Source organism: Quercus lobata, chromosome 11, assembly GCF_001633185.2.
Source record: "Quercus lobata isolate SW786 chromosome 11, ValleyOak3.0 Primary Assembly, whole genome shotgun sequence".
Taxonomy (NCBI): domain Eukaryota; kingdom Viridiplantae; phylum Streptophyta; class Magnoliopsida; order Fagales; family Fagaceae; genus Quercus; species Quercus lobata.
Genome location: NC_044914.1, coordinates 35,341,157 through 35,362,624, shown reverse-complemented (window position 1 = coordinate 35,362,624; position 21,468 = coordinate 35,341,157). Strand labels below are relative to the sequence as shown.

Genomic DNA, 21,468 nt, shown 5'->3' with positions numbered 1-21,468 from the left:
AAGGTGGGGCATCTATCCCAGTGGTCCAATCTACAGAAACACCTCCCGAAACAAATCCTCCTACCCAAAGTTCTTCTAGTGCGAAAGCGCAGACTACCGGCGCATTAACTAGCACGACTAGAAATTATATAGAACATACTTAATTACAACTACACCTTGTTTTTACTATTGAGATTGTGCTTCACTTAATTTAGCTATAATGTACATGGAATGTATAATTTTTTAACATTAATAATGTTTAAATAGGATCTACTAGCAGAAATATTCGTGGAACAACACGTGGTATAGCAGTACAGGCACTTGTTGAAAAAAGTGGTAAGCTGCCAATAAGTATAGCTGCAGAGTATGATACTTCTGTTGGGAAGAATGCGTGCAAGCTTATCAATCAAATTGGCGTACAAGTGCAAAGTAATTTGTCTAGTTACAACGTGAAAAATTGGAAAAATGTTGATACTGCTATCAGAGATGTGGTGCTTCAAAATATCGTGGTAAATTTACATTGATAACGTCTAACTCGTCTTTGTTGTTACTAAGCATATTAAATTCCTATAATAATATTTTTATAATACATATACACTTCATTTTACAGGATCAGTTTGAGTTATAAGGAGATTCCAACTTGGTAACGAAAACATTAAATACAAAATGTGGAAGATCATTGAGTTCTAGCCCCAACAAGTTGCATTAGGCTTATAAAAAGCTCGTACAATCTCATCGTGCTGACTATGTAAAAAGCCACCCGCAAAAGAATACCATACTTGAGCAATGGACTGAACTCATTGATGGGAGATGCACCAATGAGAATTGGTTGGTAAATTATTTATGCGTACATTATTATTATCCAATGTTTACTATATTATGTTGTCAACTGATTAGATTAATACTTAGATGAAGTAAATGTATACTGTTTTATTCATGATCTAATAAATATCTTGAATGTTGTTTATTATAAAAAATCAAGAAAGAACTCTGAAAATATGAAGAAAACTTCAGGCAAACATAGATGTGGGACAAAGGCACTTGCTGTTAGGATTGATGAGGAGGTGCATGTTTTTTCATTTTCTTAAACCTTAGTATATTACATGTTGTGATTAATTAAGTATATTTATCTAACACTTAAATGTTAATTAATCAGACAAATAACAATGATGGTCAAGTTCCTGAATTGACAAAAATCTTCAAAGATGTTCATTTCAATCCAAATACAAATATGTGGATACACCATGAGGATGAAGCGATATATGTATGTGTATCATTCCGTCCCTATCATGTTTGTAAAGTTATAACATATGTAGTATTAATGTTTTGATTGTTTGTTTGTTTGTTTGTTTCAAATGATAGGAAAATATTCTCAAAGTGCAAGAGGATCATTGTTAAGATCCTAATGCAATTCCCCTTACACAAGAGGAGATCTCAAACTTGGTTTTTAAGAAGTCCGATATTGTAAAAGGACTTGGCATGAGACCTTTCTCTTTTTTAGTAACCACCGTCTCATCTAATTCCTCGATGGAGTATATCCAATGGCTAGAAAATGAGATAATTGAGCTCAAAAAGGCAAGAGCTAGGGACCAAGAGGCATGAGCTAAGTAGAAAGAGGTCCAAAATAATATTCTTAACTTTTTGAGGAATAAGGGCTATGATTACGCTCTTATCTATGGGGGTGGTTCAACTTTAAGTTAAAACACTTTTTGGTTTATACTTTATCTTAGCAATTGACCCACACTACATGGTGTGACTACCTTTTTTGATGCATTATTTGAAACTAATTGTATTATATTACACTTGAAAATCTATATTTGCTTTCTACAACTTATACATTAGGAGTTGTGATTTTAATTTATTGGTGTGGCTACTCTTAATGCATTGTTAGAAATATTTCTTATAACATAGTTACTATTTTTACTTTACGATTTTAATGTAGTTGTTTTTATATTTGTGCAGATTTCTTATTAGTGGCTTTTAGGGGATTTACTTTTGACATTACTTGAAGACATATGAGGACATCTTCCGTTAGTTCTAATTATATTATGTTACACTTTTTGTATTGTTATAAAACATCTTGAGTTATAGTATGTGTTGCAAATTTTTTACTTGTGGAATGTATGAATTTTTTAATTTATTTATTATAAATGTGTTGTTGAAATAAATGTGTTATTCAAATATGAGGTTTTAATAATGTAATGACAGGTTATAGGTTAATATCAAAGCCATGAAAAAAATAAAAACAGAAAAAAAGTTTTAGAGATGAATTTTTCGTCACAAATATAGCAACAAAAAATTGTTTTAGTGACGAAATATTTCGTCGCTAAATGTAGCAAAATTTTGTAAGAAATGGTTTTAGAGACAAAAAATTTCATCGCTATATGTGTCTGGATTTTCTTAAAAATAATTTTAGTGACAAACTTTTTCGTCACTATATGTACCCGAACGTAGTTTTAGTGACGAAATATTTTCGTCATTGAATAGCGTTTTTAGCGATGAAACGTTTTCGTTGCTAAAGTTTTTTTTTTAAACAAATTGGATTTTTAGTGACAAAATTTTTCGTCACCAAGACTTTTAGCGACGGGGTTTCAGTGACGAAATGAGTTTTGTTGCTAATTAGTAGATTTCGTCGCTAAAGGTTCTTAGCGATGAAAAACTGGACTTTTAGTGACGAATTTTTTTGTAACTAAAAATACATTTTGTTGTAGTGATTTCTTTTTGGTTTGGCGTACGCCTAAAATTCTCTATCAGTCAAGTGAATTTCATTCGATAACCATAGATAAAAAATCGAAAGAGAAAAATAATTGGACCAATTTGCCAAGAAAGCCGCCACTTTAAACTCAAAACTCACTACTATGTCATGCTGACCTGATTCGTATTAAGCACATGTTGATGAATCTACCTGATTTTTCCCAACTAAGTTCAAAGTTCAATCTAATGAAGTAGAAAACATCCAGGTCTAGATGACTGAGATGATAGCATTAGCTTTCCTCAAACAACGTTATCTAATTAAGCAACCTCACTCTACGTATGACAATATCGAGAATACAGAAACTAGGTCTTTCTTTATATTGGCAAATAAGAGTAGAAGTTTTTTTTTTTTTTTTTTTTTTTTGGTGGAAATCATAATTTTCCAGAAAGAATATCAAGAACTATGGAATGCAGAACTGTAAGTAATGGGATCATAGGTATTTTCCAAACTTGATCGTTTGAGCTTGATGCTCTTGAAATAATGGCATAAGTCTACATGTAATTTGACAGGAAAAATTGAAAGACCATTACAATTAAAAGGTGAATTGAATAACCACATTGAATATTATTTTATGAAAGAATTGAGTATTAAGCTATTAGGATTATAAGCTGAATTTTATCTTATCTTCAAAGACTTTGAAAGGATTATAAGCTATTAGGAATCGAGTATTAAGAGGCATAATACACGCAATTTTAGAAATCATAAAATAAACTTCTTAATTAAAAATTTTCAAATATGAAATATATTGTACTCATTAAGAGGGAAAACAATAAAATAGAATACAACCCTAAAAATTGTTTCATTTTTATAACCATGATGCCTTAGCATTGTTTTCTATGCAGAAGACAAATTAACAACCATTACAACACAAACCGAAGGAATTCTTATTTTGATAACTTCAAAGCAACCAAGCAGAGGATTTAGAGAAAAACTATGACATATGCCAACCAAGTAGATAACAAAATAACATAATAGCAGATATTGATATGCCTAACCTATTGATATGCTACCTTGACTGATGGCTAAAGAATAATTCACATCTTTAGTATAAGGGTATATCAATCTATTAAGTAAATAAAAAAGGGAACTTTTGCTCTATAATACACTTCACCTATGAATTAATTGAACCAAATCCCACAAGCATTAGAATTTCTGAGAACTCATTTTTGTCAAAACCAAAAGCTACCTTCAGATAGTACTGCATAGGTAGTAGCAAAACCATCAAGTCATTGAATCAAAAAGAAAACATTGTTTCACGAACTATCTTTACTCAACTTCATGGATTGGTTAAATTGCAACTATTTTATGAGCAGATAAATCTAGCACTATCTTATCCTAAACTATTGATTAATAAGAAAGCCATCAAATCAATAATGAAAAACCCTTTCAATTATTTGGATTTAAAACCAATAACTCAAATAGCTAAATGTAAAACAATTAACCCAAAATAACAAAAATCCTAAATAATATTTAACACATTTTTTGTTGTTTAAAAATACCTATACTGGTAGCGATTCTTGTAGTTTTCTCTCTATGGCCATTGGTGGTGGTAGCCAAGCATTGCAGAGATGCATATTTTAGTGTTTTGAAGTAAAAGAAGAAGAAGAACACCCAACTAGGTTTTCAATTTGAGAGATAAGAATGCGAGAAAGAAAAAAATCAAAAGATTGTCGTTTGTTTGTCTATGTGTTTCTTGCTTTTATACATTACCTGCCTAACCGGTTACTGGTTTTCCATTAAAAATAAATGAACAGTCAAGATTAAAATGTGTAAATTCTATGGTCTAGATCTAAGTGGGTACCATACCCCCCAAAAAAAAGAGGGGGTACAGTAGAATGATCCTAAGATTTTTATTGAAATGGGATATGTGTGGAATCTCAATCTGAATCTTAGGATCTTATAGGATCCCAATCTCATAGTGATACTAAAGACCCTATACTATGAAAGAAAATTCAAAATTTGTTTGGTACCTTATTTTGGGCCTCCAAATGGAGCCCAAAGGCCTCAAATTGATAATTAAAAAAAAAGTAATAAACAAATTAGCCTAGCGACCCGGCCCATATTGATTAAAAAAAACAAAAAAAAGAAGCCAAAAAAAGCACCATAAGTCTCACATCACCTTAATGACTTAACCTAATTAGCAAAATCACATAATACAAAATATAGTAGAAAGTAGAAAGCAAGAGCGAGAAGTTGAGAAATTCAGCTTGGCGCCATTGTGTGATAGACCATCGACGCTAACGAGGATTTATTTTATTTTAAATTTTTGTAATTCCAATACTAATTAGTTACTTAGTTCCTTGATATGGACACACACTCATTATAATTCCTTAACGTTAGAAAGATTATTTTGTGAATCATAGTAATTGATTAATGGAATTATGGTTGTCCGTTGCTTACTCACGGGAAGATTGGCTAAATAAGATTAGTATAGTTTAATTAAGAATAAAATAAATAAATAAATAAAGGGTTAGTGATTTGATTTGATAAATAGAAGTGTAGAGCCGTAGAAAACTAGAAATAATGAAGTAGTGAATTTTTTTAAAAAAAATTTAAAAAAAATGAAAAAGAAAGAAAAGCAAATAACGTTGGGGCTATTGTGGGCTGGGCTTTTAGACCCAAACTCATTCAGACCAAGCCCAATTATGTTCTCCAAATTTCACTGATCTCTCCCCTCTCTCTCGCCAGAACTCGCCGGCGATAAGTCTGAGTTTATTTCTATTGCAGTTTGGTAACTAGGGACACACACAAGAAACAGTGTGTAGCAGCGGCACAAGAATCGGTGACGAAAATCACTTGGGGTTTGCTGATACAGGTCGGCCGTTGAGGGTGGTTGATGGTTCACCGGTGACTTTTTCTTTTCTTGGTTTTCTGTGTTTTATAGATGGTGGTTTCAAAAAATTGGATCAGATTTGATATGGGTTTCTGGCGTGGTGAGTGAGAGAGTGCCGAAGTTGGAGAAAGAAAGACCGTATTGAGAGACGTACGTGGGACTTTTTTTTGGCCTTTGGATTGGTTTTTTTGGCCACGTGTCACTCATCTATATTAAAAGAGGGTTTTAAACTTGGACGAACTCAAAAACCCTACTCGCATAAACCCTTCTCAGCCAAAAGCATTTCTCAGTGGCAGTTGATTTAGAGCTACATGTATGTTCAGGTACGGTTACTTTTGCCCCACACTCTGTAGCATTGTACAGTTGAAAGTGTTCTGTCCTTAATGTTTGAGTTGAGTTTTAGATTCTTAATGTTGTTCCATCTAATTCCTTAAATATTTATTTCAGTGTATGGCTTTGTTTTTGTTCTCTAATATGTTTGATAGGCTTGCTAGTTGTTCTTTGAGTGCTTAATGTTGATGTACCTTCCAAGTAATTATTAGATGGTAATTCCTCCCCACTATGAATGCAAATTTTTAATGAATATTTACTATAAAAAAAAAAAAAAAATCTTCAAATCTTGAAAATTTTATTGTTTGGGGCCCAAGATATTAAAAAGAAAAAAAGAATAGAAGCTTTGATCAACTGAGCCTCATCTAGTGAATTAGCTTTGTTCTTAATGTAATTTTCCCTCAAGACCAGTTAATTTTTAAATTTTTGTATTTTTTTTTCTTTTATTTTCCCAAACTAAATTAGTGTTTTTGTTTTTGTTTATAAATTATTTGGTTTTGTGGTTTATTTTCCAATTGAAATCTGGGTAGAGTTTTGGCTACTTGAAACTAAGATGTGCCTCTTTGAAGCATTGAGATAAGAAATATGTCTCTTGAAAAATTGTTTTAGACTCATGAAATATATATGTCATTGAATATCTGTTGTTGAATGCGAAGGTTTCCTTCTGTTACGTATACAGTGATGCTAATTGGTGATTAGATTCCACTTGCATGTGTTAAGTGTGTTGCCAACATTCATCCTGAGTGAGGAACTGAGGATTGAAATCTCCATGATATTTATAGTTGCATTACTTATAGCTTCCTTGTAGTTCCAGGTAGCCAAACAACTGTCAATCACTTGCCTAGCAAATTTACTTTGCAAAAAAAGGAAGTGAAGAAAAATTCATTTGGGGTAATCTCCCAATTCCAATAAAATGCAACTACATGTAGCGTGTTTTTGGCAGTCAGATTGTTTACTAAATTAGGAAAAAAATTTCCTTGCAATCAGTATTTTCTTGATGAGAATTTGGTAACCTTATAGAGTCTATCTGATTTGTGCTAACACCCTATGATTCTGTTGTCAGATTGCTGCCGACCTGCATAGGTAGGCATATTTCCAAATCTTTGCCATCACTTCAAGCCCATTGCTCATTGTTTTCAGCTGCTATCTCTTCTCGGCAATTCACTTCAGATGGCTTCGACAATGGGAACAAAGACATTGATTTTAATATTTTATTCTCATCTTGCACAAAGGTGCACCTTGCCAAGTGCCTTCATGCCTTTCTTTTGGTCTCAGGGAAAGGTCAAAACATCTTTCTTTCAGCCAGGCTTGTCAATCTTTATGCCTATCTCAGTGATGTCTCATTTGCACAACGCACATTTGATCAGATTCCGAAAAAGGATGTTTATACCTGGAATTCAATGGTATCAGCTTATGTTCGCAGTGGCCGTTTCCGTGATGCTATAAATTGTTTCTATCTGTTCTTGTTGACCTCTGGCATTAGACCTGATTCATACTCTTTTCCGTCTGTGTTAAAAGCCTGTGGAAATCTAGTTGATGGGAAGAAGATGCATTGCTGGGTTCTAAAGCTGGGTTTTGAGTGGGATGTCTTCGTGGCTGCTTCTTTGGTCCATATGTATTCCCGGTTTGGCTTCTTAAGTGCTGCGCGTAAATTGTTCAATAATATGCCAGTTCGAGATATGGGTTCTTGGAATGCAATGATTTCTGGGTATTGTCAGAATGGAAATGCTGCGGAGGCATTGGAGGTCTTAGATGAGATGAGACTGGAGGGGGTAAAAATGGATCCTGTAACTGTCTCAAGTCTACTTGCTGTTTGCTCACAATCAGATGATAGCTTAAGTGGGATGCTCATTCATTTGTATGTCATAAAGCATGGACTGGAATGTGATTTGTTTGTGTCCAATGCCTTGATTAACATGTACGCCAAATTTGGTAGTTTGGGGCATGCACAAAGAGTTTTTGATCAGATGGAAGTAAGAGATGTGGTTTCATGGAATTCAATAATTGCCGCATATGAGCAGAATGATAATCCAATTACTGCCCTTGGGCTCTTTAACAAGATGCAACTAATAGGAATTCAGCCGGATTTGTTGACAGCGGTGAGTTTGGCTTCAATTGTTGCTCAATTAAGTGATCGTCAAAGTAGTAGGTCTGTTCATGGATTCATTTTGAGGAGAGGTTGGCTTATGGAAGATGTTGTCATTGGAAATGCAATTGTGGACATGTATGCAAAATTGGGTGCAATAGATTCTGCACGTACGGTTTTTGAAGGACTTCCTGTCAAAGATGCGATTTCGTGGAATTCTTTAATCACAGGTTATGCTCAAAATGGTCTTGCAAGTGAGGCGATTGAAGTGTACCGTATGATGGAAGAGCACAAAGAGATAATTCCTAACCAAGGGACATGGGTAAGCATTCTACCAGCATATTCCCATGTAGGAGCCTTGCAACAAGGGATGAGAATCCATGGACGGGTAATTAAGAACTGTCTCTACTTGGATGTTTTTGTAGGTACCTGCCTTGTTGACATGTATGGAAAATGTGGCAGATTAGATGATGTCTTGTCCTTATTCTACCACATTCCAAGGATGAGTTCAGTTCCTTGGAATGCTGTAATTTCTTGTCTTGGTATTCATGGGCATGGTGAAAAAGCTTTGAAGCTTTTTAATGAAATGCTGGTGGAGGGGGTGAAGCCAGATCATGTAACCTTTGTATCTTTATTGTCAGCTTGTAGCCATTCAGGTTTGGTTGATGAGGGTCAATGGTGCTTTCGAATGATGCAAGAAGAATATGGGATCAAGCCTAGTTTGAAGCACTATGGGTGCATGGTAGATTTGCTTGGTCGAGCTGGACGTTTAGAAATGGCATATAATGTCATAAAAAATATGCCTATACAGCCCGATGCTTCTGTCTGGGGTGCTCTTCTTGGTGCTTGTAGAATTCATGGAAATTATGAGTTGAGTACATTTGCTTCAGATCGCTTGTTTGAGGTTGAACCAGAGAATGTTGGCTACTATGTCTTGTTGTCAAATATTTATGCCAATGTTGGTAAATGGGAGGATTTGGATAAAGTGAGATCATTGGCGAGAAATAGGGGACTGAGGAAAACCCCTGGCTGGAGCTCAATTGAAGTGAACAATAAGGTTGATGTCTTTTATACTGGAAACCAAACCCATCCAAAATGTGAGGAAATATACAATGAATTGAAGGTTCTGACCACAAAAATGAAGAGCCTCGGTTACATTCCAGACTTTAGCTTTGTGTTGCAGGATGTTGAAGATGATGAAAAGGAGCATATACTGACAAGTCATAGTGAGAGATTGGCAATTGCTTTCGGGATAATTAGCACCCCTCCTAAAAGCACCATTCGGATTTTCAAGAACTTGCGGGTTTGTGGTGATTGCCACAATGCCACTAAATTCATATCTAGGATAACTGAGAGGGAGATTGTTGTGAGGGATTCGAACCGTTTCCATCATTTTAAGGATGGAATTTGCTCTTGCGGTGATTATTGGTGACATGAACTGCATAATTGATAGTTAGGATTAAACTTGCCAGGCTTAAAGAGCTTTCGAGTTCAGAATTGATGATACAGTTGGAGGGTGTTGTACCAAAGGGAAGTCTGTAAGTGTTTATGAATTTTTTTGTGAATTGAACTGGTAATACAGTTGTCACTTTTTCCTAGACTCTAGAACCCATCAATTTTGTGGTTATTTTATTTTATTTTTTAAAATTTATAAATACCATAGGCTGTGAACCTACAGCGTCCTCTGAGGATTGATCTGTACTAGCAATTTCATGAAATTCTTATCATCACATTTTTTTTCTTCATCAACTAATAAATCACCTTCTGTCAAAACTCACTATCAAATATATATATATATATATATATATATGTATATTAAAAATCATATCAGGAAACACCCTCCTCTTTCAACAATTCCTTAACATTCTTGTACCACGGACCCTCAACCCCTTACTCGTCACAGACAACATCATCCACCTCTTTCATGACAACCATATCTTGCCTTGCTCATGCTTCTCCACTTCATCATATTTTAACTTGGGCAGTGGACTTGGCAACTTCCGATCCATGACCCAAGTCATAGCTGCCAATCCAGGTATGACATTTTGGCAATGATTCGGTTCAGGCCATTGAGGTACGGCCCAGCATGTCATTTGCTTATAAGATACCAACTAAACCATAAACCCAAAATTTCAAAAAATAAAATAAAAATCAAATACCAAATGCATAAGCCATACTTGGAATAATTATATCTGTTCCTTTCATGGGCAATGAGTATAATTTTTATTTTTTTATTTTTCGTGAAAAAAGGGCAGATCTAGCAAGAGGGTTTCTGAGTTATTTTTATTTTTATTTATTTATTTCATTTTTTTTTTGGGGGTTTTTAATGATTTTTGAGTTTTGAATGTGGCAAATTAACCTTGGTCCCATGAAAATCCCACGAGTCTTTATTAACAAGTTGGCATGCTAATTTGGAATTTGACATTTCAACTTGGCATTGAGTTGTTAGATCTTATTCACATGTAAATTTCATGAAACAATATCATTCTTTTGGTAGTGGTACTGAGTTCATAATAGTGAAGTCTTACTATTTTCATATTAAGTAACCGTAATGGACATTTAATAAATTTTTTTGACTAATATTTGTTACTCAGAATCTATACATGAAAATTAGAAAGTTTGGTATCATAATTTTGCCAAGATTGAATTCAAACTAAAATTATTCACAACTGTCTGCTTTTCTATACAATAACTGATTTAAGATTTTATTCAGCCTTTCTTTTGGATGTAAATTAATGAATTTGCTAAACATTGTTTCTTTTCACTTGTCTGTTAAGAAGGAAAGTCCAAAGAAAAAAAAACCCTTTGTTGGTTGATTAATCTTCTCAGTAATGGAACAAGGCAAGAATGACCTTGACTCTCTTCTTTTGTTATTTATCTCCTCAATTTCCTTCCACACTATCTACTGCCATGTGAGATGGACCTTCACTGTTTTAAAATAGCTTCATGATAGCTAATCGTACGTAATATGACCCAGAAAATTAATTAATTCTTGGTGGCCTTATACTGGCCTCATAGCTAGTAGTAGCATGAAATGTCAAACACAACTACTTTGGATTTTCTCCCATGTGCAAAATATTTTGTTGTAATAACAACACCAACAGCAACAACCAAAGCCTTAGACCCAAAATTTTGTGGTCAGCTTTGGATTCTTAAATTAATTAGGGTCAGCCATGCTTATTCTTTTCTAGTCATTTAATTCTATCTGAATTCATGTCCTCCTTAATTGCCATGTCCTTGATTACATAAAATCTCTTTGGTGTTAAAACTCCTGTTTGACATTAGCTATATGCTCCTACTAGCTATATTCTGTTATTTAACAAATGTTGATACTTACATTGAGATTTGATATTTATGATTTGAGAAAGCAGAATATGAACAGTATGTAAAAGGTACTGGGTTGACAGCTGCTTCTGCATTGCCTACAAAGGAAGGAGAAGGTCATTTTCTTAGGAATGGAAAACGGTTTTTTTTTTTTTTTGGGGGGGGGGGGTGGGGGAGGGAGGGATAAAAGAATGATTTAGAATTAAAATGGATAGATTTAAAGATGGGTTTTGAAGATTCACAGTTAATGAAACCAGGAGCATTTCATGCATGTAATTCTAAAAAACAGATATTTTTTGTGGAAGTAGGAAAATCCAAACAAACAATTTTGTTGAATAGTTTGTTTAGTAACCTGTGGCAAGAAAATGTCATGGAAACAAACCAATTCAGATTTACATGATCTATTCTACCTTAGGTCCCTAAACTTGTTGTGATATTAAGCACAGTGAAAGAGAGTTTGGTATTGTTGGGAAGTAATTGGAAATGAACTTTCATGTTTCTGGGCAATCAAAGCAGACACATACACACACACAACTATATATATGTATATATAGTTTTATTAAAAAATAGATGTGCTGGTATTTTACTTGATGAAAAATTACACAGCTTGAATAAGTTGTGGAAAGGGAAGTGCTATTTTAGGTATTGACGAAAGAAGTAATTTAAGTTTTGATGACATGATTAATTTGTTGTTGATTTTGTTGCTGAGTTTTAATAATCACTGATTTTTTCTTTGATAAATGGTATTTTGGGTGTTGTATATCTAGGAAGCACCGACGCGGCTGGGAGGGTGCCACACTGGAGTCCGATGTGGCCCGACACGGGATGCGTCCACCGACACCGCTGCCCCCCGCGTCGGTGCTGCATTTTTTTTTTTTTTGGGATTCGCGCCGACTTGGCTTCGATTCGGGCCAATTCATGCCGAACCGGGCCGATTCGGACAAAATCGGGTCGTATCAACCGAATCGGATTGTATCGGCTGACGGCTGAAACTAACCGAAACGGTCGAAATTAGCCTTGAATCATACCGGAACAGCTGAAATTGGCTTTGAATGAGGTCCAAACATCCTAAATCTGTCATTCCTCAATTTTATTCTGAATATTTGTTGCTTCTTTTGTGTTTTCTTTTTTGTTTTCTATTTCTTGCCTTCTTCTTTCTTTGTTTTGTAAACCAAGGCCATGGTAATGTGTTTTTTAAGAATATTTTAATAGTAGAAATATATAGAAAATATAAATAAAACTATTTTTAATAATTTTTTAATCGCCGCTCCCCGCTGCACCCGCATCCTATTTTTTCAAAAATTGCCGAGTCCCGCACCCGAATCCGGAAACACACCCGTGCTTCATAGCTGTATATCACTATCCCGAATAGGGACCTCCTTGTATTTTTGGAAATTTCCCTTTTCTTTCTCATGCATTTGTTTAATTATTTTCTAAGATTCTCATTTTACTAGAATTGTGCGGTCCTATGCTAAATGCATAAGAATGCCTCTACCTCTCTCTTTGATTCTTTCATCAAACTCTAGTCCAAGTATGAGGAACCTCATTTATTTATGTACATTTTCATTTCCTTTTTCTTTCCCATCCATTCATTCTTTTGTTTGGATTTATTTTGCATTAGAATGTACATTGTGTTTATTTATCGCCCTTTTGAACTTCATTTATGTGTGTAGGTCCCTTTGTCTCAAATTATTTATTTATTTATTTTTGACATATTTGGAGAGCTTTTCACTGTTTCATAGGGTGCCAATCTTACAATTTGTAGCCAACCCGATTATAACCTCCAAAATTAGGGGTTTTAGCTTTGTTTGTGGATCACTCCATGTGCATTCTTGGATTGAATTTTGGTTTTGTTTTGTCACATTATATTGTGCTTTATTTAAGTTCGTGTCCATGTTAGTTGATTCTGGCATTATGTGCGCTGTTGCATTTAAGATTGTAGTTTCTCATAGCGTTCGCTTGCTAATTATACTCTGATGGTAATTATTCTCTCTTATAAAACTCGACTGTTTTAGTCGTTCAAATTGGCTTTACAGCTGTGGGGATGGTACTTTTGGGATTCCTAGCTAATGATGTGATAATTATGAAAATATGATGCTTCTTCTCTAACTACAACTATCAGTCCAATTACTTCCCAGCAATCAGAATTTGACTGTTTTAGTCATTAATTGCATTTTATTCTTATTTTGATAATTTCTTTGTTTTCTAATATATTTGCTGCAGGTGATTATGCTTCGCTTTTCTTGTAAGAATTTGTCGGGGGAAATATCAAAGTGGGGCGAAGTATATATTTTGTTTCCAAATAAGCATCTTCTGAGTAGCAATCAATCCATATTATTTTATGGGTATCAATCAGTCTATCTTATCTAATGAGTACCAGTGAGTCCAACTTTTCTTACTAAGTAGATCTCCTTGAAGGAGGAATGCAAGTTTCCATTAGAATCATTGAGGGGCATGTTGAAGTGTAAACAAGAAAGCTAAATTTTTTGCTTTCATTTGTAACCCTGATGTCATTATGCTATGTTCTTGTTTTGTTTATGATATAGGAGATTGTCAATTGCTTAAGTCTATGGCATTGCTTTAGGGGTAAAAAAGGTAGGTGAGGTTTACAAGGTTGGCATTTGGTATTTTTTGCTAAAATTGAAATGACCTTGCTCCAATATGTTTTTTCCTTACTTGTTTAATTTATTACATGTTAATTGATTACTTAATGAAGGCAACAATGCAAGATATAAAAGTTGTTTGAAACTCAAGGTTCTATAAATGTGTGGTTAGAAAAACCAGATTAATTAGTCTTTGTCATGCTTGTAGAATTGAATTTGATTTGTTGTGTCATTATGGTCTGAGATTTTTAAACAATCAATCTCCTTTCCTTTCATGGCCAATGGGCTACAGCTCAATTGGGTTCAAGACCCACTGAGTGCCTGTGTAGCTTACCAATTAAAAGAAAATCTTCATTTCTATCATGATATCATATTCTTATAACTGCATTTTAACAGTTTGAGAACAAATTACGACTAGTGAATTGGGAATTTAGTGCCTTTGTTAACTTGTATTCCAAACAATCAGCAGAAATGGTTAAAGGTCTCAAAACTCTATTGGGTTTATATGCTGACTATAGGATGCCTCTGTTCTGATTATTAGCTGTTTTTGTTTTCTTTATAGTTTATACTTTTATTTTCCTTTTAGCATCCTAAGGTTCTTTCAAGTAATAGTCACCCAAATTTCTTGGTGTGGTGTTTAAGTTTAACAGCATATTTGTCTATTAAGCTTGCTTAAGGGCTTGGAGGAAAAGTAGAGTAACTGGCTGGAAATTAGCCCAGCTGATATTATTTAGGCTTTGTTTGCCCTTTTGCAATATGAGTCTTTTAGGTTTTATATGTTGTTTTGTATTTTCTTCAATTTCTCTATGATATGGGCCCATTTTTTTTCATGCTGTAATAAATTCAATAACGAGCAAGTCTTTTTATTATATGTCCTTTTTTCTAAAATGTTTTTCTGTGAGGAATGCTTATTATTATTATTATAGAGCTTCAATCTATGGCATCCGCTTGTTTGAATTAATGTTGTTATTCTATGAAATTTTACAATTAACTAATACTATTATTTTCAATTACTAGTAATTGTAAATGTCACTCTATTACTCAAATTTATATTCATTGTTCATGACGTAGATTGATTTCTAATTGAAACAAGAAGCCTAAACTTTTTTTTTTTGATAAGAAGAAGCCTGAACTTTAGCCAAGCTCATTTGCATCACCCTACTAGATTAGGATGTGCTAAAGTTATTTTCTTGTTTGAAGATTCTTAATTTTTCATTGTTAGGCTTCAATACAAGATATCAATTATTTATTTTTTGATTTTTTTTTAATGGTAGAATTGAAGTTTTTTACTTTTCAATTGATGGTCATGAACTTTGAGTAAGAATTCCACTTTCTTAAGTTTTTTACTGAGATGATAATAAATAAATAGTGAGATGCAATTACAAATGTTGAGATACGTCATGTTTCAAGATATTTGAACAAATGCTGTTGTTGAATACTCTCTTGTTGTTTCATAGTTTTTATTGTGTTTGGTAAGTTTGACCATTAAATATAAAGTAATTTTTTTTAATAAGTCAATAATACACCAAATTGTGTCTAAAAAATCGTCCTTTTCAAATTATTAAGTATATGTTTGGATTTAGCTGACTGTGTCTGCGCGTTTCGCGTTTGGTGTTTTCTCTTTTTTTTTTATGCACGCGTTTTAGGAGACATAAAGCACTGTTTGGTGGGTCTCGTGCACTGTTCATAGGACCTATAAGTACTTTATTTAGAAAAAAAAAAAAATTAAAAATGAGTCTCACGGCACTATTCATATATTTAAAAATTATTTTGCTACAGTGTTTTCAGTTTTTAACAAAATAAACTGTATCTAAACTAACCTAATTTTTATTTCAAAATTTTATAAATATGGCCATTAATAAAAAATTTTAACATGATTGGTCTATTTGTTTCTTTCTTAGAAATTATTGACTGATAATAATTGTGAAAAAATTTATTATCGACACTAATTTGCTAGGCTTTATTTTTCTAAACCTATAATCTTACCTAATGAAAACTATATATTGACACATATGCTTTTTTGTTTTCTTTCCTTTCTCTTTTTGGTTTGAACTTTGAAGTGTTTTCATGAAAAAACTAAACTAAACATCCAAGATAGAGGTATAACATGTAAGAGAATAAACAAGAAAATTATGAATAACAAAATCTTCATTTTTGGATGGTTGCAGTTGTTTCTTAAAGAGCCTCATTTGTAGCATATGACATCATTTATCTTGGAAATTTTTAAACATCATGACAATGTTTTAGCAAAACTTAATACTTGCAATTGGAAACAATATTGTTCTATATTGTTGGTGGAAGTATTTGGAGGGAGTGTCTTTAGGCAATATAGGTTTTGAAAAACTGTCAATAGTCATTTAGAAATACATATATGTTAAATAGTTACTCTAACAAAAATCTTATATAAATGAGATTGTAGGTTTTTTAGTGTTAGATTTTATTTATCTATTTCGTATGGAACCGCTGTCTTAATTCTCTCACTCATTGAATAGCACGCCACCCGAACTAGTATAGTGCAAAAACCTTGAACTCAAATATACAGTTGGTGTGTCATGACTCATTACCTCAGGCAATCATGTTTGAGTCCTCTTTATATTTTCTTCCAAACCAGCAAAAAAGGGTGCACAAAACAGAGCATATACTCTGTGCAGCTTCAATTGCAGATGCCAACCAGGCTCCATGTCAACAAAATTGAAGTGGGTCTAGGTTCTTATCTGGAAAAGGAACCAAATCCTTCTATACCTTCTTTGCTGTCTCTATCTGTATCTTTATTTATTTATTTAGAACCCGTGGAATACCTGTCTGTCAAGCCAGCAAGAAAGAAAGAAACCAAGGAATATAACCATTGACCTTTGGGTCTACCTTAACCATTCAATTTTCCAGCCTGTCCCTCTCTCTCTCTCTCTCATTTTTCAACCTTGCAATGATCAGAAAAATTATTCAAAATTTCAGGAGCAATGCTCATACACCTCAGAAGATTAGAGAAAGTAAGTGTATAAGAAATAGTTAATGCACTTATTGTACCTTATTGTACCTAATTCTCCACCAATTTCCTATGAGTCATATTTGGTAGGCTTATTTGTACCTTAATGCAGTTATTAGATTCTTTTCAACTTTGGTATTAGTTATAGTGTTTTAATGGAAAGAATATATATATATGTTCTGTCTAAACCCTTGAGGTTGGTATTTTCCAATCCATAAAATCTCTAACTTTCATGCTTTAAAAGGATTTGAGAAGTACTATTAAATTATGTGGTTATTGACTATTCCGTACTCTTATTTGAACTTTCTACTTTTACCAATTTTCATTTAAATCTCATTCTTCATTCATTGCTTTCATGAACATGAAAAAAAATGAATGAGTTAGATTCAACTTGATAAGTAAAAGATATTGCAGCATCTTTTAATGGTTTAAAACCTTGAATTAATACCATCTTTAAGTTTTTAGGTTTTTAGGGTAATTTCACCATGAAATTCCTAAAATTCTATCCATTCATTTTGAAACAAATAGATTGAATTTCACCACATTATTAATAATCTAAAAAATATCAAAATTGTGATAATTAACATTTGTTTAAATGTTATTCCGCAAAGTTTTACTTCATATTAAAGCTCATTCTTATTTGTTTGCATTTTAAGACTATCAAAAAAATGAATGACTCGGAGGCTACTTAATCACTAAACATTATAATATTGTTATAATATTATAGCAAAGGTATTGGTTTAAAATCCTCATACTGGTTTTCTTTCATGCGGATGTTCTTAGGCATTTATTTATATATATATATATATATATATATATATAAACAAGACAATAATTTTATTGAATTAACAGAAACTTCGGTCAAAACAGTACAAAATGGCTAACTTGTTTGCCGTACTATTTTCCTTTTCAGTGTACATGACTCATGAGAGAAAGAAAAAGATCTAAATTTATTGGATTCGGTTTATTCATTTTTATTTTTTTGGGTTTAAGTTTGATTGTAAAAGAATAGGAAAAAACAAAACAAAAATATAATCAAACAGCAAAACATGGTTCCAAACTTCCACTTTGCTTAAATAGGTGGTTGGTGACCTGGTGCTTATTTGGATCCCACTAACCAAAAAAGAATTAGGCCCCAGCAGCCACTGGCCCATCTCGAGGTCCATTCCAACCTCATTCTGACTCGACTGACAGGTGGCAACTGGCAAGTGACAACCAAGAAATTCCCAAAATTCAAATAATTATTATTCCGCGAATATTGAAATGTTCAATAAAACATTATTCCTCTTTGAAAAAAAATTGATTATCTTTATTTTATTTTGTACATGAATATAAAATTATATAATTATGATTGTAATTAATATTCTTTTATTTTAATTATGTTCTAATACTAACTATGAAATTTGATATTTTATTTTGAGTTTTAAATATAAAATTTGATAGTTATGATACCTTTTAGGACCAATAGATTACAATCATACTTAATATTTTATATTGGATGTAAATTTTGATATATATATCGTTGAATTATATTATCTTCTTATATTCTTCATATTTGTAAAATTTTTAAAAGATAAAAAAAATCAATAGTTTTATCATCAAACAAATATTTAAATTTTTAGTTTTTGTAGTATAAAATTATGTATAAAAAATAAGTTTATAGATGAAATAGTAAATGAATCCGAATGACACAAAATTTTAAATGTGTATTAAAAATATAAAAAAATGTGTAAATTAGCAGTTAGATTTTCATAATATATAATCATGTTATTTTTTAAGCAGTTTGTCATAATTTTTAATAGGTATTTATTATACTTATAATTTTATAGAAAAATATTAAAAATACAATTATAATTTTTATTAATACACATATTTTAAATTTATTAATAAAAAAAATATTTAATAAGTGGGTATTAATTATGATGGCATTTTCATATAAATAAATATTTATAGATTAATAGCCTTATTCCCTAAAAAAAAAAATTATAATTCCCTTATTCCCTTCCGCCGCCAAAAGCAATATATTTGACTAAACAAACACAATCATAAACACAAACGCACATTGATATTCTTAAGAAAACCACAGGAAGCCCCTCTCTCTCTCTATCTCTCTCTCTAAAGCAAAAACCCTCTCAGCCACAAAACCATGTCGAAACCTCACGCGCCGCCACGGCCTCTCTATAAGCAACACTCGTGGTCGCCCGATATCCACCGCGACGAGGCGTGGCTGAGACGCAAAGGCAGCAATAAAAATAGCAGCGGGATCCGCCGCAATAAGAGTGTTTCGGACGATGATTTGGAAGAGTTGAAGGCTTGCATAGAACTCGGGTTCGGATTCGATTCTCCGGAAGTGGATCCAAAACTAACGGATACTATTCCGGCTTTGGAGTTTTTCTACGCTGTTAATAAGCAGTACAGTAATAGCTTGTCGAGGTCTTCGTCTTCTTCGTCGTTAATGGCTTCTGATACCGAGATTGAAAGTCCCAACACCATTATTGATCAAGGTAATTAATAAATGTTATAAAAAAATTAAACATAGATGATAGATCACATTTTTTATAAGAGAAAAAATATAAAGAAATATAATTTGGTAGTATATATTAACAGAGTTTTTTTTTTTTTTTTTTGAAATCTGATAAATAACAGAGTTTTAAATCGTATAAAAATAAGTGTTTCAAAATTTTCAAAAGAATTATATTTTTTGGAATAAATTATTTTTACAATTTCATAAAAAATTTTATTAATTAATAAAATTTAAAAAGAAAAGAAAAAATATATATATAAAGCAATGTGTAAAAAATGAGGCATCATGTCCACTTTGATCAAATTTGTGACGTTTATATTGAAACATCAAACAGGTGATCTAAGTATAAATGTCAAATCTGGCTTAGTATCATTCTTACATTTCATATGAACATTGGGCTTTATATAACAAGAAACTTTAGTACTGGAATAAAGCATAATATCCATATAGCCAGATTGTTAGCTTAATTGATAAATTTTTTTTTATAAACTTTTGAAAGATTTGTAAAATTTATTATCAAATAAGAGATTTAAGTATCAAACCTCATCGATATAAAAAGTTAATTGATATCTTTGTCTAACAATAACAAGCAAACAAGTAGGAGAAGTTAACTCAAATCAAGTCGTCTCCTTTATCTTAAATATATTAAAAAAATGTTTCTAAATTTATTTTACATTCTTAAATCTTCTAGTAATAAAATCTAATAAAAGTTGTATTTTTTTTTAAAAAAAAAATTAGCAATTGAATTGAATTCTGCCGTATTATTTATTTATGAATTGGTTGTGGACTACTTTTCTTTTTTTTTTTTTTTTTTTTTTTTTTTGGTTGTGGACTTTTTCTTAATTTAAACGGTTGTGACTGATTGAATTATTCTTATTTGGGGATACTTTTAGGTGAGGATGCTGAGCTGGTGAAGACGAGGCTGAGGCAATGGGCCCAAGTGGTTGCTTGCGCGGTACGCCAATCCTCTTCAACAGCAAACGGGACATGATTACTGATTAGAAACATGTTATATAGTACACCACAAAACCACAGTGTTTTGATTCATTTTTTTTCTTTCCCATTATTTGACATTCAATTCTTCTAGTGTGCACATTGACTTTTTTCTAATTTTAGTTATAAATTCTATTTTATTTTTCATTATTATTTTTGTTCTTGTTTTCAATAATGGTGTGTGAAGGGTTGGAGAATGAGGGTGGTGATTAACAGGGTCTAAATTCCCTATAGGGCAAGATCAAGAATTATGTTCTTAACTCTCTCTCTCTCTCTCTCTCTCTCTCTCTCTCTCTTGGAATTGAGGATTTGGAAATTCTCAACAAAAATAAAAATAAAATTCATCAAGGCAAGTAATTAGATGATCCAATTAAACATAGAGTGAGTGTGAAGTAAATTTCTTCAAATTGTTGTAAAGCAATTATGTGAAAAGTAGATTTTTGTCTATGTATTATCAAATTTTAGGAAAATTTAAATAAATTTGTTTTCTCCATTTGGGTGGGTCAAGCATCATAGTTCTTCTCCGTGTAACTGAGCTAAGATTCTTCTAGGTAAAGAAACTCTCAGTTATGCAAGACTTTCCAATTTTTATGTATCCCTCGTAAGAAATCTCTTACCTATATGCACCATCTTTGCATATAGCACATTCTTATCAGGATGGGAGAAGAGGTCGATGTGATTATTTTTATTTTATTTTTTTTTTGAAAGCCACCTCAGTGATGTATTATGCATTAATATGAATAGAGTCAAAGTACAAAGCAGCTACAGCTGGGGGAGGGGAGTCTTCTAACCAAAACATCCCATCAACAGTATTCTTAGCATGTCTAGCTAGTATATTAGCTACCTCATTACCCCCCCCTCTTTACACTGTTAACAGAAAGCACTTGCAACCCACGCATAAGCCATTTAATATCATCATAAATATTACCCAGCCAGGAGTGGTTCTTAGACGAGGAAGAAATAGTCCGCATAACAGTTTCATTGTCCCCTTCAAGCATCACGTTTGAGAAGCCTGCATCCACTGTGAACTCCAGCGCCTTCCTGCAAGCAAGAACTTC

At 32.7% G+C, this 21,468-nt stretch overlaps 2 protein-coding genes across 4 annotated transcripts; both read left to right on the top strand.

The window, feature by feature from the left end:
• Window positions 1–5,382: 5,382 nt before the first annotated feature.
• LOC115968731 (pentatricopeptide repeat-containing protein At4g33990) lies at window positions 5,383–13,925 on the top strand. Of its 3 annotated transcripts, XR_004086791.1 has the most exons (4): window positions 5,383–5,890; window positions 6,961–9,521; window positions 12,075–12,364; window positions 13,531–13,925. XR_004086791.1 is itself a non-coding variant. In XM_031088221.1 (2 exons), exons 1-2 carry the CDS (start codon window positions 5,883–5,885, stop codon window positions 9,413–9,415), a joined length of 2,463 nt encoding a protein of 820 aa, XP_030944081.1. In that variant the 5' UTR covers window positions 5,383–5,882; the 3' UTR covers window positions 9,416–9,657. The 3 variants fall into 3 exon arrangements, 1 of the variants encoding a protein (XP_030944081.1); XR_004086790.1 differs by lacking the exon at window positions 12,075–12,364; XM_031088221.1 differs by lacking the exons at window positions 12,075–12,364; window positions 13,531–13,925 and having other exon boundaries at window positions 6,961–9,657.
• A 5,034-nt stretch (window positions 13,926–18,959) lies between these two features.
• Window positions 18,960–20,550, top strand: LOC115969239. The gene is made up of 2 exons (XM_031088842.1): window positions 18,960–19,397; window positions 20,311–20,550. The coding sequence occupies exons 1-2, from the start codon at window positions 19,040–19,042 to the stop codon at window positions 20,406–20,408; spliced, it is 456 nt and encodes a 151-aa protein (XP_030944702.1). The 5' UTR covers window positions 18,960–19,039; the 3' UTR covers window positions 20,409–20,550.
• Window positions 20,551–21,468: the final 918 nt, after the last annotated feature.